The 18298-nt window shown below is 45.9% G+C and overlaps 1 protein-coding gene across 2 annotated transcripts in view; it reads left to right on the top strand.

Moving 5' to 3' along the window:
* Window positions 1–18298, top strand: part of IFT140 (intraflagellar transport 140) — a 98712-nt gene that overhangs the window by 20222 nt on the left and 60192 nt on the right. For both annotated transcript variants that reach the window (XM_071571523.1, XM_071571524.1), the window contains exons 10-17: window positions 4922–5125; window positions 6081–6153; window positions 7270–7361; window positions 8491–8618; window positions 10595–10712; window positions 12434–12561; window positions 14895–15042; window positions 17255–17386. In XM_071571523.1, the coding sequence (XP_071427624.1) occupies window positions 4922–5125; window positions 6081–6153; window positions 7270–7361; window positions 8491–8618; window positions 10595–10712; window positions 12434–12561; window positions 14895–15042; window positions 17255–17386 (1023 nt within the window). The remainder of the gene's footprint in view (window positions 1–4921; window positions 5126–6080; window positions 6154–7269; window positions 7362–8490; window positions 8619–10594; window positions 10713–12433; window positions 12562–14894; window positions 15043–17254; window positions 17387–18298) is intronic.

The raw sequence follows: 18298 nt of genomic DNA, 5'->3' as shown, positions 1-18298 counted from the left end.
GGACTTCACAACCATTGGATGAATTCTTGTGAAACATGAGCACGATCACTCTCATACAGATACGAGTCTGAGACCAGCTCAGTTGGCTCAAACTTGGCTGTAATAACACCAAGGTCATGGGTTCAATCCCGTGTGGGCCATTGACTGAAGAGTTGGACTCAGTGGTCCTCGTGGGTCCCTTCCAGCTCAGACCAGTCTGTGATTCTGTGGTAGTGGTGGAATCAAATGGTATAACTCCAGAAACGTGTCTTAGCAGGGGCTGGTCCTCCCTCAGACATGAAAATTAAACAACTTTTAGAATGGAAATGGGCAGAAATACTCCCTGTTTGTAGCTGGTGTCTCCATCATGTGTCTCATTGACAAACCCTTTGGATTCAGCACCCTCAAGTCATCTTCTGGAAAAAGAAAGATTGTCAGGAATATCAGTTTTCCATAAATTTATTAAAATAGCAAGCAAGAAAAGCTGACTAAATGCACGCTTTATTCATCAATGGTTTTCTTCTTTTTGTCAATTTGTCAATGTAAAATCTGTTCTTACTGGTAGTTGTAAAAATAAAACAATGTGTTTGCAACCAAATATTCTTTGGTGAGAAGATGTGCCATATACAAGGGAATGTTATGTTTTTACACATAAAATGATGTTTTCAGCTGCTTTTTCTTCAGAAAAATATTTCTTGTTTGGCAGATAATTTTATAATGTGTGATAGTATCAGACTAGGTGGGAGTAATAAATTTTCTCTTACAAATTTGCAAACCAAATGCTTTAAGACATCTCTACTGCTATTTACACTGGTTTTAATGCTGAAGGCATGATAATATATTTTAACCCATAATCTGCTAAGTGTCAGGGTGCAGCATTTTTATTTATTTGAAGTATTTTCATTTGTCACAGTGAGCTTAAACTTTGCCATTCTATACCTAACAGCATTTTGATATATGCAGGAGAGAAATGTGGAGTGCAACAATCATAAATTTAAATTTAAAAGGTTTTGTAATAACACAGAGCTTTTTTCACCACCATTCTACTAAAAGACAAAGCCTGTGCTTTAAGTTCTCCAGCATTTTTGGTTGTTGGGGTTTTATACCATATTATTAAGTTTTTTTGATTTTTGAGTGTTTGTGTTACAGTTTATATCATTCTGTTGCTGGGTTCATAAGTGAAAACAATCCCCATTATTTTTCATAAGGAGAGGAAATCAAACAAATGTATCTGATGCCTTTCAAGATAAAGTAGTTTTATATTTGTTAGTAATCTGTTTTCACATAAAACTGGACAGTATTTCACGAGCAATGGTATCAAGGACGTGTCTGTAACACAGTCCTCTTACAAAGCTGGGCCAGAAGTGCAGCCAAAATAGAGAATCCAAGTGTTTTATGAACATGCTTCAGTAACAAAAGGTGCAGGATGTAGGAAATTGTGTGTGCCATGAGTATCTCATACATCTGCTCATAAGCTGAGGGAAGGGAAGAGATGGAGGTGTTTGTGTCAGTTTGCCCATTCAAGCCTTTTCCAGATAACAGGATATGGAGCACTGTCCAGAAATAGCACCTTGTTCCCAATGTTTGGGAGCACAAACAAAAGCAGTGCCAAACAATTGTCAACAATCACAGTGGCTTGATCTCATCAAGCTGTCTTTAGTTATGGAAACTTGAGATTGTTTTTATTGTAAGGAGGGCAATGAAGATGGTTCAGGGCCTGGAGGAGCAGCGTGTGAGGACACTGAGGGCACTTGGGGTGTTCAGCTGCACAAGAGGAGACTGAGGGGAGACCTCAGTGCAGGTCCAACTTCCTCAAGAGGGGCAGAGGAGGGGCAGGCACTGAGCTCTGCCCTGTGGGACCAGGGACAGCACCCAGGGAATGGCTGGAGCTGTGTCAGGGCAGGGACAGCACCCAGGGAATGGCTGGAGCTGTGTCAGGGCAGGGACAGCACCCAGGGAATGGCTGGAGCTGTGTCAGGGCAGGGACAGCACCCAGGGAATGGCTGGAGCTGTGCCAGGGCAGGGACAGCACCCAGGGAATGGCTGGAGCTGTGCCAGGGCAGGGACAGCACCCAGGGAATGGCTGGAGCTGTGCCAGGGCAGGGACAGCACCCAGGGAATGGCTGGAGCTGTGTCAGGGCAGGGACAGCACCCAGGGAATGGCTGGAGCTGTGCCAGGGCAGGGACAGCACCCAGGGAATGGCTGGAGCTGTGCCAGGGCAGGGACAGCACCCAGGGAATGGCTGGAGCTGTGCCAGGGCAGGGACAGCACCCAGGGAATGGCTGGAGCTGTGCCAGGGCAGGGACAGCACCCAGGGAATGGCTGGAGCTGTGCCAGGGCAGGGACAGCACCCAGGCAGTGGCTGGAGCTGTGCCAGGGCAGGGACAGCACCCAGGGAATGGCTGGAGCTGTGCCAGGGCAGGGTTAGGTTGGATCTCAGGAAAAGGCTCTTCCCCCAGGGCAGTGGGCACAGCCCCAAGGCTGCCAGAGCTCCAGGAGGGTTTGGATGATGCTCTGGGGCACAGGGTGTGACTGTTGGGGATGGGCCTGTGCAGGGCTGAGGAGCTGCAGGGTGGTGCGAGGGCAGGGGGGCTCTGTGGGGTGTCTTCAAAGAGATGTTACTAGAAAAACTCAGTCACTAACTTAAAAAGTTACTCAACCCTTGTAATCCCTGCATTTCAAAAAATGTTTTCTAAAAGATTTAAAAAATGGTTACATGTTGAATCTTTTGGTAAATCCTATAAAAGCCTTTTCCTGTTTTACCATGAAAAGCTCAGAACTGAAGCTGTACACCAGGGTGAGGTCAAAGGGCAGCAATAACTTCACTGGACTCCATGTGAGCCTCTTCTTTATCCAACTCAATTTGATGGCTTCCAAAAGAGTGGGGGTGGGAAATATTCTCTAGCTCAGCTGTTCTGAAGCAGAGTATCCCCTTAATTATAACTAAGGGTCTTTAAAAAGAAAAACACCCCCCCCCTCCCTATGCAAAATAGCTTTATTTCTTAGATCATTCTATGTGTGTCCAGAGAAGAGCAATTCAGCCTGGGAAGGGTCTGGGGCACAAGTGTGATGAAGAGCAGCTGAGGGAGCTGGGAGGGCTCAGCCTGGAGAAAAGGAGGCTTGGGGGGACCTTCTCAGTCTCTGCAATCCCTGCCAGGAGGGGGGAACTGGAGGGGGTCGGACTGTGCTCCAGGGAACAGGAACAGGACAAGGGGAAATGGCCTCAAGTTGTGCCAGAGAAGGTTTAGATTGGATATTGGGGAAAATTTCCTCACTGAAAGGGTGGTCATGCACTGGCACAGCTGCCCAGGACAGTGGTGGAGTCACCATCCCTGGAAGGGTTCAAAAGACATGTGGATGTGACCCTTGAGGACGTGGTTTAGTGGTGAACTTGGTGGTGGTGCTGAGCTGACAGTTGGACTTGATCTTAGAGGTCTTTTCCAACCTTAGTATTTCTATGATTCTATGGTTCTATAACCTTCATAGAAATAACTGAAAAAGAGGGAGCTGGAACATGGAGATTCTTCCAGGAGAGGGGGAGAAGTGTGCTTTTGAGCCCTTTATTTAGGCATGTCTTTAGCTTGCTTTGCTAGGGGGTTTGAGCTGCACTGCTGGGAAGGGCTGTCAGAGCTGCAGAAAAGAATGCTAGAATGTCCTGGTTATGGCCAGGACAGTAGGCAGGAGGCAGGAGAGGCTTGACCAGGACCCTGAGGTTATTCTGTACCATCTCAGCTTCCTTCTGGTCTGGGCTGGTGTGGTGAGGTCTGGTCAGACTCCTTGGTGATCATTTTGCAGTTGCCTCTCTCTGGTGCACTTTTGTCATTAATATTGTCACTGGTACTGTTCTTATCTCTTTGCTGTTTCCAGTAAATTGCTGTTATCTCAACCCATCTTGACCTTTTGTGCCTCCAATTCTCCTCTCCAGCCCTGCTGCAGGGAAGAGGAGGATGAGGGGGGAGTGAGTGAGCAGCACATGGTTTGGAGTGTTTCAGTGGGAACACTAGATTGGAGAATACCATTCCTAGATCACAACAGGTAGTCCAAAAGAAACTATTCATGCACCTTACTTTCACACCCCACAGAGTTATAAACCCTTTAAATACATGATGCTCTCTTGCAGCTGTAAGTGTGAGGTACCTTAGAAGTACATTGCAATGGTTGGCTGGGGTTCTCCAGGTCCATTACCCAGAGGGTTCTGCTCCCCCTGCCATTCCCCACCACGTGGCCCCCAGGGAGCCCACAAGGACCCACACAGAGACCACGGGAGAGGGACAAAAGAGAGAGAGTTTATTGCTCAAGGGTGAGGGTTTATAAAGGTTTTAGAGGAATCCTAAATCTACCAATGGTAAGCAAAGGGGATTTGGCTCTGTGCCAGTAGGAATAAAGGGCTGACAACCAATAGAAAGGGGTAGATAACATCCAACCAGAACACTTTTCATAACTTCCTTCCAGACCTTCCTCAGGTGTGAGATAACAGTTATCTCAAGGATTTTGGGAAGCAGAAGCAGTGACTTGGCAAAAGGAACAATAGAAACCATTTTGTACATTTAAACAACATTAAACCCCTCAGTTTTTAAGGCATTAGAGTCAGCTTCTTCATTTTCTTCACAAGTCCACTTCTGACAGGACTTTTTCCATTCCAGATATTGTAAGTCGAATGCTACAGTAGATCTTATCTTAAAAAACTGGTTTTAATTTAAAACCCAGCTCCTCTGCTTACACTAAGGGAGTCTGAATAGCTGGGTAACAAGCACAATGTTCTGAGGCTGTAACAATCCCTAGTCATTGCCTATAGTTGTGTTTTGATTTCATGAATATATAAAAATGCTTACTTAGCATTCGTTTATGTCCCTCCCCATGTCCTCTCCCTGGGGCACTGCTGGGACTGTTCAGGAGCACAGATGAACTGACCAGTGTGTTTTCTCTCCCCCCTGTGCACAGTGGGGCTCCCGCAAACACCTGCTGGCCGTGAACAGCCTCAGCTCCGTGGTGATCCTCAGCGAACAGGCCCTGTCTGCGCATTTCCACCAGCAGGTGGCTGTGGTGCAGGTGTCCCCCAACCTCTTCAACGTGACCTCCTTCAGCACAGGCACCACCCACAGCCTCCGTGTCGAGATAAATGCCAACGGAGTCTTCGCTACTAAGGTCCATTGTTGGTTTTCTTTTAATTTATTTCCTTAATCAGTTGCCTGGTTAGGTGTGTGGAAGCCAAACTCTCTAAGTCTTTAAGCTTCTTTGATAGTCAACTTAATCTGTTATGGAAATGTTGTGGCAGTAGCAATGGTGCTGTGGTGGAGCTGGTTTTTCAGATAGCACAAGGACTCAGGAATTCTGTAGGTGCTGACCAGAAACCAGTGAACTTCTGGATTTGTAGAACTTCATAGAATCACAGAATCAGCTGGGTTGGGAGAGACCTCTGAGATCATCAAGTCCAACCCTTGGGCCAACTCCAGTCCCTTTACCAGATCATGGCACTCAGTGCCACGGCCAAGCTCAGTTGAAAAACCTCCAGGGATGGGGAATCCACCCCCTCTCTGGGCAGCCCATTCCAATCCCTGAGCACTCTCTCTGCAAAGAATTTCTTTCTGATCTCCAACTTCAATTTCCCCTGGCAGAGCTTGAGCCCATCGTGCCCCCTTGTCCTATTGCTGAGTGCCTGGGAGAAGAGACCAACCCCCACCTGGCCAGAACTTCCCTTCAGGCAGTTCCAGACAGTGCTGAGGTCACCTCTGAGCCTCCTCTTCTCCAGGCTGAACACCCCCAGCTCCCTCAGCCTCTCCCCACAGCACTTGTGCTTCAGTCCCTTCCCCAGCCTCGTTGCTCTTTTCTGGCCCCACTCCAGCCCCTCAATCTCTTTCCTGAACTGAGGGGCCCAGAACTGAACACAACACTCAAGGTGTGGCCTCCCCAAGGCAGAGTCCAGGGGAAGGGTCACTGCCCTGGGCCTGCTGGGGCCAAAAGTCTTCCACCCCAATGTACAGAGGAACTCATAAATGGTGGAGTAAGTGGTGGGGCAGTTCTTGCTTGTTATGGTCTGCATTCCGGTATGTTTGCAGAGGAGCTGAATGCACACATTCATTTGGTGTTCTGTCTGTTGTAGGATGCTGTAGTATTCTGGAATGGGAAGCAAGTGACTGTCTTTGAGAGCTCAGGAGACACCTTCAGAAGTGCAGGTAGGACTTAAAACACTGACCAGAGCTGGAATGGTTCTTTTCCTCCAAAACTGTATGTTCTCTTCATTCATGGTAGCTGATGGATTGTAATCACAGAATCACAGAACAGTTTTGGTTGGAAGGGACTTTAAAGCCCCTGCCATGGGCAGAGACACCTTCCTCTTGACTGGAAAAAACCTCAAGGCTTGAGAAAACAAACTTCTCTCTGATGCAGCTAAGTTACATTATATAGGGCCTTGCACAAAAAATGGTATGAGGACAGAACTGCTTCTTTTTATGTTTTTTGAAGTATATAATTCCAACAATCAATCAAAAACATAATTTTTTCTTTTTCTGTACCTGTGGCTGCTGTTGCCTTTACAGATAGGAATGTCAATGGCTGTTGAAGGCTTTTCCTCTTTGCTTGGGAGAAAGTCCAGCTGAGGTTACGTGGTGCTTACACAGGAACTGGGAAGGGGAGTTTTAGTTGCAGCTCTCAGGAGAAGTTGTCCCATAAATTGCTGCATATAGAGCCAAGTAAAGTGAATTAGTTTTTTATATTATTAATCCTCCCTAAATATTTCTGCCTTTAGAAATAAGTGATTCAGAATTCCATCAATCTCGTCCAGAATCCTGAGACTGTCTTGTGTTTTCTGCTAAGTGCCTTATCTTGTTTGTATTTACTCATTTATTTATAATTTTCCACACTGAATCATTGCATTATTACCACCAAAGTCCCAACAACCTACACCACTCCTGAAGTTCTGGCAGAGCCACAGATTCTGTTGTCCCTCTTCAGCTGCAATTGGATGAAGGAAGGAGTGAATTCTCTTGCCAGAACCTCACAATGCACTTGCCTTTTTCCTTTATTTCACTTCCCATATCAACTCTTTGCCCTTTCTCTGCCTCTTGTCTCCATGGAGAGTGTGCAAACCCCTGTTTGCAGGGGGAGCTGCAGGTTTTGGATGTGGTGGCAGGATGGAAAGAAGGCTGCCAATCAAGGAGTTTGGGAATCCATGGAAACCAACAGAGAGGGATTTGGTGCAAGACAGTGCAAATGGAGTGCTTTCAATGATTTGTTTTTCCTTTCTATGGAACTTGCTTCATGTAATAATGGCTTTATTGTGATTGTTCCAGGCTCTTTCCTTTGTGACTCTCCAGTTCTGTGTGTCCATGGAGAAAATCTGTACACGGTGGAGCCGTATCGGGTTCAGGTCCGCACCTGGCAGGTAAGGGCTGATGGAACCATGAAGGGGCAAATATCCCTTACTGTTTTCCAAGATTAGTGCTAGAGCTTAAAAGTTAAGCAAATGATTTTCCTAGATCTTTTAACTCTATCTTTGTCATAGAAAAAATTTATTGAGTATATCAGCAGAAAGATCTTTGACATTCTGTGTTCTTCAAAAAGTGTCACTTTGAACACTAGTGCACCACATTTACAGACTTTAACAGGATCAAAATTGCATGCAGGTTGAATATGTGTGTGTATATTCCTGACAGGAAGATGAACAGACTGAATATTCTTAAAAGATAATGAAAAAGACCCCCTGCACATTTTGTGTATTCTGCAAAATCTTTTGCTGAACCTTCGCAGCCTCTGTTAGTCCATGAGAATCAAAAAGAGAAATCTAATTATCAGAGTTTTATGATACCTCATTTTAGTTAGGAAATAAATGTTGTGTTTTGGAATGGGTGTGATTCATCACATAAATATAATGCATTTATTTTTCCAGCTGTATATTTAAAGACCTTCAGGGACCTGTATTTCTGTGTCCCTCTAAGTTGGAAAAGGTTTTGTTATTGAAGAGGAAATTATAACTCCCTGAAGGGAAGTTCTGGCCAGGTGGGGGTTGGTCTCTTCTCCCAGGCACTCAGCAATAGGACAAGGGGGCACGATGGGCTCAAGCTCTGCCAGGGGAAATTGAAGTTGGAGATCAGAAAGAAATTCTTTGCAGAGAGAGTGCTCAGGCATTGGAATGGGCTGCCCAGAGAGGGGGTGGATTCCCCATCCCTGGAGGTTTTTAAACTGAGCTTGGCCGTGGCACTGAGTGCCATGATCTGGTAAAGGGACTGGAGTTGGACCAAGGGTTGGACTTGATGATCTCAGAGGTCTTTTCCACCCCAATTGATTCTATGATTGCAGAAGGATGCCTTTAAATTTAGCCTGTTTTTAAGGCTTTAGACATACCTGAAACACAGATTGCTTTAGTAGGGACTGTGTGTGTGTGTGGTTTCTCCAGTTTGCTGGAAGTGATTTGTCCAACACAGGAGTTCAGCAGGTTGTGGCTTAACTTGGTGATGAAGTCCCCTCTGGTGAGTCTGTGGCCACCCACACCTGGTGTTACATGTTTCCTCCAGGGCACAGTGAAGCAGCTGCTGGTGTTCTCTGAAGCAGAGGGCAATCCATGTCTCCTGGATGTCTGTGGGAATTTCCTGGCTGTGGGAACTGATCTGGCTCACTTGAAAATCTTTGATCTCTCACGCAGGTATCAATAAGGCTTTTAAAATAATCTGTTAGTAGTTGAGCATACATTTTATGGAGGATCTTCAGTTGGTTTTGATCTGATGAAAAGCAACAGTCTCTTTGAATCTTGAGACAATACATGCAGCCTGTGTGAGCTGATGGCCTATTTCCAAAGCAAGGGAAGAGCTATGGAATAATTAGGCAAGTCATGGAATGATGATGGTGATGAGTAGTATTTTAAAAAAAGGATACCATGAGGCCTATTTGTGTGGATTTAAAAGTGGCTGGAGAACTCATGGAAGATCAAGACAAGGATGTCCCATGTTTCCTCTGATAACTTAAACCAGAATTTAATCTCAGAAGAGTTGAAGTACAGAAACTTCATATCTCATCATAAATCAGCAAACTTGTTTCAGTGAATCCATGGAGAAAATGAACCCATAACTGAACACTCTATTTTTTCTCCTCTTTGGGTTAAGAAAGAAGTTTGCCTGACTTTATTCAAACTTTACTGTGCTCCCATTCTGACAAACATGAAAAAGACACGTACTGACATGACCCTCAGTTCAAAAATTTAGCTGCTAATAACAAATGTAATCTTGAAAAGCTGAAACACCTGAAGAGTGAAGCAGATTCTGTTCTTCCTTGCATGCTGCTACCAGAGGAATGCTGGAGTCTAGTTAGTTACCCACTAGAAACTACCTGGGTTGGGATCTCACCAATTCCACCTGGACACAGTGGGAAGGTTATTGGATTTGGGCAGGTTGTAACGAGCACAGATTTTGGATTATGATGTTTGATAATGAGAAAAAGTAGCTTCACTCCTGCATGTTGTGTGAAATTTCTGTGTTTGGCACTGAAAATACCCCTTTCCCAAATGATGACAGTATAGAGCTCTTTAATTCCAAAGCATTATAGCTGGCCTAGAATGAGTGAGAGGTCTAAACATGTAACCCAAGAGTGTTATTTTTACAGAATTGAAGTTTTTTATTTCATGGGATTGCGTTATAGGTCTGAATTGCTGTCACTTTGAATTACTGTCACTTTGAATTACTGTCACTTCTTTCTGTCCCTTTCTTTTGTTTCATGAGATTTGTCTTGGTTGATGTCTAATTGCTGGGTTCTATCTATTCCAGCATTAAGACTGAGATAAGAAAATACATAAATACTCCCCACCAGTGACATTTCTGCACTCCTGCAGCACAGTGTGCTTTCCATAACAGAACTTTTGTGTGATGGGCTCTGTTCAGCACTCACAGTACTGTTCAATTGACTTCTGCAGGAAAAGCAGGCTCTGAATTCAGAATTCTGGTCAGCTGTTCTTGCTGTATAGCCCTGTTTTGGGAATCCTGTAGGAACATTGGAGTTCATTCTTGTTGATTCACTGAGCAAAGAGTGTCCACTAACTTACTGCTGAAAGAAAGGCAGTGGCAGCAGTGCCCTGGAGAGGGAGCTGGAGCCTGGGGCAGGGGAGTCATGTGTAGGTACAGAAAAATCAAGGGTGAGCAATTCAGATCTCTATAAGACCCTGTGAGACTGAAAGCAGCTAAGAATAAACAAGGCTGCAGCTGCTGCAGGTGGTTGGAGGAGGGTTCACTTCCCAAGAGTTCTCAGCAACTCACTGCAGGTTTCTCTTGAGAACTCCTCAGGTTTCTCACAGCACACTGGAGGTGTTTCAGAAAACAGTCAGGATGAGTTCATCAAAACATTGGACTTGTGAGATATGCATTATAACCAATTGGGATTTGCAGTTAGATGGTGTGAGGTTCAATTTAGCCAATAGAATGGAGCTTTAACCCTCTATAAACCGTGTGCAGTGTGTAATAAATGGCATTCACTTGATCTGTGTGTGGTGTCCCTTTTCCTCTGCTGTTATTTATTGTTTACTTTAGTCATGCAGTGGAAATAGTTGGTTTTTAAAACTCTGACCCATATTTGCAAAATGTTTTGGCTGATGGGTATTACCACCATGTGATTGAAGCTTTTTCCCTCCCACAGGGAGGCCAAAGTGCACTGCAACAGCAAGGACTTCTCCCAGCTGCTCCCCGGCCACGGGGGCATCGCGTCCGTCAGGGTCAATGCCAACGGCAGCAGAGTCAGCATCCTCATCAGCAAGGTGAGGTGAGCTCCTCCCTCACCCCAGGACCTTGTCTTAGCTTGAGGGAAACCAAAATGTTTACCAGAGGAGAGGATTCCTCCTCAATAAACATGCCACCCCTTATTGAATTTAAAAAAAACCCTTTTATTAGAAAATGGATATAAGAAGGATAACTGTTCTTAACTACTATAGGTAGGTAGGTAGGTAGATAGGTAGGTAGATAGATAGATAGATAGATAGATAGATAGATAGACAGACAGATAGATAGATAGACAGACAGACAGACAGACAGACAGACAGATAGATAGATAGATAGATAGATAGATAGAACGAACTATAAACAGACCAGAGCAAACTACTCCCCCAGCACCAAAAAAAAACCCCAAACAACCCTCAAAAACTGTAGGCTCCTCCTGGTGCAGTTATATTTATGGACAGTGTCAGTGGCACACCTCATCTGGCTGTGAGGTGAATTATCAGGTCTTTTCCCAGCAAGGCAGAGATAAGGGGAGGGTGTGTGACTCATGTGGTGCAGGATGGAGCCTTTCCCATGGGGGAAGTGCAGATTATATCTCTCTTTTTGTCCTTTGGTCAAAAGAAGGAAACACTGGGAGTTGAGGAGTGGTGGTAATTCCCAGAAATCTTGCAGTCAAAGTCGGTCTCCAGAAAAAGGTCTGTAGTGTGTCCCGAAGCAGCTGAGACCCTCCTCTCTCTCCTCTGTCTCTCTGGTGCTCAGGGTGCCCAGAGATGGAGGGGGAAGGCAAAGAGCAGAGCCAGGAGGAGCTCTCTCCAGCTCAGCAAACAGTGGCTTTCCCCAGCAGCTGCCCAAAAGGAAGTGAAGCAGCACCCAGGAAAAGCCTCTCCCCCTCCCAGGTGCTGGGGGTGTGTTTCTCACCTCTGCCTCACCCATCAAGCACTCCTTTGTTCTCAGTTTCGGCACTTCAACTCCCAAAAACTTTGTACTAGTAGGGAGAGAAAAATTCCCTGAAGAAACCCTTTGACAGACCTGCCCTGCTCACACTCTGGGACAGCCCAGCATTGCTGAGGACACCAGAGTCACTGCCCAGAAATCAACCTCCGTGCTCCATGCAGTGGATTGAGGCATGTCATGAAGTGTCGTGTCCCAACGTGTGGCTAAACACTAAAATTAAGGTCTGTTAAGGCTTTTGGTGAGAACAACCCAGAAAAGGAAGGAATATTTTACTTAAGAAAGCTGCTTTGTGGCATTCCAAAAAAATCCAAAAATGACTTACTGGAATGGAAAAACAGCCAGAAGTTTTCTGATATTTCTTCTTAAGAATGTCCTGTTGTGATTACCAGTAAGGAAAGCTGAGAGTATGAAGCAGATGAGGTGAACATACAAGGGGGACAAGGACAAGGGGGCACGATGGGCTCAAGCTCTGCCAGGAGAAATTGAAGTTGGAGATCAGAAAAAACTTGTTTGCAGAGAGAGTGCTCAGGCATTGGAATGGGCTGCCCAGAGAGGGGGTGGATTCCCCATCCCTGGAGGTTTTTAAAGTGAGCTTGGCCGTGGCACTGAGTGCCATGATCTGGTAAAGGGACTGGAGTTGGACCAAGGGTTGGACTTGATGATCTGGGAGGTCTTTTCCAACCCAATCCATTCCATGATTCTGTGATTGTGGGTTCCCTATGCCCCAGAATATTCTGTGATTCTGCATTTCAAACCTCTCTTTTAGTGACTGAATGCTTCAGGAACCTTTTGTTTTCCCTTCTTGTAGGCAGATGGGAACGTTGACTCCAAGATCTGTTTCTATGATGTTGAAATGGACAAAATTACCCTCTTTGATTTCAAGGCTGAACAGGGAGATGGTGGAGAGAAGCTTCCTGCTGGACAAGGCATTGGCAAGTAAGGAGCTTTCATTTCAAGGAGCATTAGTGGTGGGTTTCAGGTGGGAATCTGCCCTGTGAAGACAAGCACACTTTGATACCGACATTCCTCTCTCTTCTGTAGGAATTTGTATGAATTTAATGATTTTATTTCTAGAGAACTAAGGAAAGCTGGTGCACTGTGTGTCCATCAGCCTGCACCCCTGTCTGCTGCAATAACAGGAGCCAGGGAGTGCCAAAGGAAGGGACCAGAAAGCAAACTCAGCATAAGCAGGAGGAGGTGATTCTTCAGCCAACCTGCAGCTGAGCTAAGGAGCAAAATGGAGTTAGAGATTCTGAGGAAGAGCTCGTGGAGGTATTGGGCAAATTCATGGAAGGGAAATGCAGGGAGAGTTATTGGCTATGTGGAAGCCACATCTGGCTCAAGAGACCTCTGAGGGAGGGTGACTGAGCATGGAGGGGTATGTGCAGAGGTATTACATGACTGGAATTAGGATCTAAATCTTAAAGAAAAAAACTTGGAAAGCTGCTCTTCCTTGAAGAGTTTCCATGATAGGAACTGGAAACAGGACATTCTGAAGGTCCTTGTTGGAAAAAAATATTTTTAAGTGCAATAAAGGATCATTTTTTATGGATAAAAGTCATGAAATGTCTGGTTTGGAGCTGACACCTTTGTGTTCATGCAACTGTTCTGTGGGGAATGCAATGCTGGAAATCCTAGCAGCACAAAGCACTGAAGCAGGAATTCTTGTGGAAGTACAGTGGAAAGTTAGGGTACAAATTCCAAATTCCCATCTGGTTTTACAGTAATTTTCTGACTTTATTTTTCTTCAGGAAAACCAGCATTGGAATAGGTGGATTGCTTTTTTGGCAACTTTCTACTATGGGTGTTACAAGCAAAAAAATAAAAACAGGAATTAGTCATCTTAGCACTGAAAACTGGAAGAAACTACCGAGCTTGTCAGTGCAAATTTGGGTCGTTTTGTCTGGTCAGTTGTGCAGCAGTGAAGTCCTGAGTGGTGAGGAGGTGCTTTCCAAGTGCAGTGTGTTGTGTAGCCCAACAGGGGCCGTGCCAAGGCAGCACTGCTGGTTCCCTGCTGGGTGAGTGCTCAGTGGTGTCGGTGTGAACAATCCGTTTAGCTGGGCTTCATTTTAGAGCATCCCCAAATCAGAGTGGGTGAACTCACCAGAAAGTTGTAATAATCTCTGCCTCTTTTGCTTCTCTTTCCTTCTTCCTGAAGCAAAATCTAAACACTCCCAGGCTTTTTACACAAACACTGCTTTTCAGTTTGCAAGTTATTTATTTTGAGTTCTGTGGCAGGCAAAGGACTTTGGGTTTTTCTTCACCTCTTTGAATCTCTCTTTTAATTTGCCTTCCAGCCCTACTCCAATTCTCCCCACAAAGTCCACCCTTCAGTGGTGACAACAAATGAGAAAATATTACGATGATGTCTTGGCTTTCTCTTTTTAAAAATGTGGCACCTCTCAATATTCTGTGTTTTTTCAGAAGAATACTAAGCCCTACTGTGATTCTGTGTGTCTGGAGTTGTGATGTGGCTGGCACTAGTATTGAAATGCCCAAAGGAGGCAGGCAGGTGTTATTATTTCAGCTGCAGCCAGAGAGTGGCATTCCTGAGGCTGCAGGGATTGTCCTTGTCTTTCATGTGCTGTTCCACAGTGCCTTGGAATCCTTCACAAGAGCTGGGGGTTGGTGTCTTCTCCCAGGTAACAATCAAGAGGTCTCAAGTTGTGCCAGGGAAGGTTTAGCTTGGATATTGGGGCAAATTTCTGCAGAGAAAGAGTTCTCAGGCACTGGCACAGCTGCCCAGGGCAGTGGTGCAGGCACCATCCCTGGAAGTGCTCCAGAAATGTGTGGATGTGTCACCTGGGGATGTGGTTTTGTGGTGAACTGGGTGGTGGTGCTGCTTGGTGGTTGGACTTGATTTTAGAGGGCTTTCCAGCTGCAGAGATTCCATCATTCTGAGGCAGAGCTGAGGCAGCCCCTGCACCACAGCACCTGCACCAGCAGCAGTCCCTGAGCTGAGTGTTTTGAGGGATGTTCAAGTGTTTCTGTAGGACCTGCAGTCTCAGGAGGGGCAGGTTTTGGGTGCCTGTGGGTGTTTGTGGCAGTTTCTGTGGGAAGGCTTTATGGGCAGTGGACACAGACCAAAGCAGAGTGTTGTGTGAGGAGTCAGGAGGTGGCAATATGTGTGTGGTCAATGCTGTAATGCAGAGAATGAAGAGCAGCATCACCTGAGAAAGTCCCTTGGCTTTGCTTTGTTTCCACCCTGCACTGAATGGCCTGGAGTTATCTTTGTCTCCCTTTCAACATTTCTTCTTATCTCTTGGTAGGTCTGTGGTGGAGTATCCACAGTTGCACAATCACATCCCTGCCTGCCATTTCTGGGACCAGAGTGAACCAAGGCTTTTTGTATGTGAAGCAATTCCTGAAACAGGAGCCCAGTCTTCAGACCAGAGGAAAAACCAGACCGAGGGCACAGTAGGGTCTTTTTTATTTGTTTTATCTTACTTCACGTGGAGTTCTCCCTGTCCAAGTAACAAACCCTTCATTAAGGATGTGGGAGTGGGTTGTACACATTGTCTGGTACAAAAATGGGTGGTGAAACCCCCTGTTTGGTGTCTGTGCTTCAGGCTCTGTAGGGCAGCTCTCTGATTTGGCCCCACCTTGCACACAGTAAAGAGGAAAAAAGGGGGATTTCTTTGTCTCTGCTGGAGTTTTGGGGATGGCCATAGTGCAAGTTGTGTCAGGACCACAGTTTTTCAGGTGATATTATTGAGTGGATTGATAATCTGGAAATTTGTAACTTTAAAAAGTGATGATTTTATGTCTTGAGTCCACCTATAGAAGCAAGAATGAATTTGTTGGAATAACAGGGATCCTACTGCTAAGGTGAATAGAGAAATATGCTCTTCCCACCTTCTGCTTTTCTGGACACACATTGTACATTTTTATGAGACTTCCCAAATTATCTGTTATGGTCTTTTTTACATTAGAAAAAAAATTCATTTTTTATTGATCAGAAATGATCTAATCAAAGATTTCTTTCATTACACCAACAGTGCTTCCCCTCCTCCTTTGCTGCTGTGCTTGCAGTGGTCCTTCCCTCTCTGTCTCTACAGAGCTGCCTGTCCTGCATGAACATTCCATGGATTTGAAATGTCCGTGGTGGTCTCAAATTTTGATTTGTGCATTATTTTAATTAAATGTCTTAAAATTAGAGATAACAAGCTCTTTATGTATTTTGTTGGTTGAGATGACCTTAGATCATGAGGATCACACTCATACAGACTATTCTGAGCTGGAAGGACCCACAAGGACCATCGAGTCCAACTCTTAAGTCAATGGCCCACACAGGGGATTGAACCCATGACCTTGGCATTATTACAGCCAAGTTTTAACCAACTGAGCTGATCTCAGGGTCATAGGGATGTCTCAAAAGGCCTGGCTAAGATCTTGTAGCCAGAGGACACTTTAACCTAATATTCCTCAAACTTAAAAATGTTTGGGTTCTACATAAAGTTGAAAAAATATATAAAAGAAATGCCACTTATTTTTTGCCCCTTATTCAACAGAACTTTTTACTCTGTGCTTATGCTTTAAGAAATGAGAAGTCTGATAACTTTTGTTGGAAACAAATGTGTTATTTTGACTTGAGTCAGGTCAGTATTTCAGGAACTATTCCCTGGGGTCTCAGAGCAATCAGTGAACTACTGAACTTGTAATAGGAAAAATATAACATTGAAGAAAAAAAAGGTTGAAAACAGCTGTGGCTGCCCCATCCCTGGAAGTGTCCAAGGCCAGGTTGGACAGGGCTTGGAGCACCCTGGGCTGGTGGGAGGTGTCCCTGCCCATGGCAGGAGGTGGCACTGGGTGAGGTTTAGGGTCCCTTGCAACCCAAACCAGTCTGTGCTTGTGGTTCTTTGCCCTGAGCCAGCTGTGCCAGGGAGGCTCCTGAAGCATCAGCGGGCAGGGGTTTCTCTCTCTGGCTGTGCAGGCAGAGCTGGGGGTCCCTGGGCAGGGATTTCTCTCTCTGGCTGTGCAGGCAGAGCTGGGGGTCCCTGGGCAGGGATTTCTCTCTCTGGCTGTGCAGGCAGAGCTGGGGGTCCCTGGGCAGGGATTTCTCTCTCTGGCTGTGCAGGCAGAGCTGGGGGTCCCTGGGCAGGGGTTTCTCTCTCTGGCTGTGCAGGCAGAGCTGGGGGTCCCTGGGCAGGGATTTCTCTCTCTGGCTGTGCAGGCAGAGCTGGGGGTCCCTGGGCAGGAGTTTCTCTCTCTGGCTGTGCAGGCAGAGCTGGGGGTCCCTGGGCAGGGGTTTCTCTCTCTGGCTGTGCAGGCAGAGCTGGGGGTCCCTGGGCAGGAGTTTCTCTCTCTGGCTGTGCAGGCAGAGCTGGGGGTCCCTGGGCAGGGATTTCTCTCTCTGGCTGTACAGGCAGAGCTGGGGGTCCCTGGGCAGGGATTTCTCTCTCTGGCTGTGCAGGCAGAGCTGGGGGTCCTTGGGCAGGGGCAGAGAGTCTCTGGCTGCCCCCAGGAGGAGGAATCTGTGGCCCTCCCTCCCCTACAGCTGTGTGTGTGGATGGATATGTCACATTATTTTCAAGGGGAGCTTCTGCCAAGTGAATATGGAAAATGAAAACAAAAAGAAAGAAGGATATTGCAGCATGAAAACCAAACAATGCTGTGCTTCCTTTTCCAGATGAATGTTTGGATTATATCATTCTTCAGCACTGAAGAGCATGGCCTTTTGCTGCAGGACAGCTTTCCACTGCCTTCATCCTATGAGGTTCTGCTGGGCATGGAAGTGCCACATTATTACTTTGCAAAAAAGGTGGGGTGATCTTTAACAGTTCCTTCCCTTCCCAGGGGGATCATCCCTGTCTAGAACTCCCTGAAGGGAAGTTCTGGCCAGGTGGGGGTTGGTCTCTTCTCCCAGGCACTCAGCAATAGGACAAGGGGGCATGATGGGCTCAAGCTCTGCCAGGGGAAATTGAAGTTGGAGATCAGAAAGAAATTCTTTGCAGAGAGAGTGCTCAGGCATTGGAATGGGCTGCCCAGAGAGGTTTTTCAGCTGAGCTTGGCCGTGGCACTGAGTGCCATGATCTGGTAAAGGGACTGGAGTTGGACCAAGGGTTGGACTTGATGATCTTGGAGGTCTTTTCCAACCCAATCCATTCAATGATTCTGTGATTGTGGATCCAATTTAACCAAACTGAGTCTGGGGCAAATAGAGGAACTCCAATGTCAGTGGCTGCATCTCATATAGAAATGACATAAAGATAAGTCTAATGCAGGTGAACTTGGCAGGACTGTGGAGTTTGTAGTGAGTTGGCTTTTAACAGGTATTGCAGACTGAAAGTGACATACAAGTGTAGGAGAAACAGGAATTACCAGGGAATGCAACTGGAACAGGGATGGGAAAAAATTGTTCTTTATCTATTCACTGTGCCTATTGCAAGTACAGGTTGTGTGTGTGTGAGAGCTCTGTGCAGGCTGTAAGAGACATTTCCTGGGAGCTGTGGCAGAAGCAACCCATTTCCTTGTTGGAATGGAGCTTAATCCACAAGAATACCTAACAGAGCAGGAATAGTCATCTTGCACCATCACCACATAAATGCCTGTGTGCTGCCAATGCCAGGAGTGCAGGTTTGAACTTCTTTAACTTGAATTTCAGTCCAAAATTGTTTGCAGCTCAGGTCAATAATACCCTGCATGATTCCATGCATATCAGGAGAGCTGCAGC

This window comes from Pithys albifrons, chromosome 16, assembly GCF_047495875.1.
Source record: "Pithys albifrons albifrons isolate INPA30051 chromosome 16, PitAlb_v1, whole genome shotgun sequence".
Lineage (NCBI taxonomy): Eukaryota > Metazoa > Chordata > Aves > Passeriformes > Thamnophilidae > Pithys > Pithys albifrons.
The sequence above is the reverse complement of the archived record's forward strand: the minus strand, read 5'-3'. Positions and strand labels throughout refer to the sequence as shown.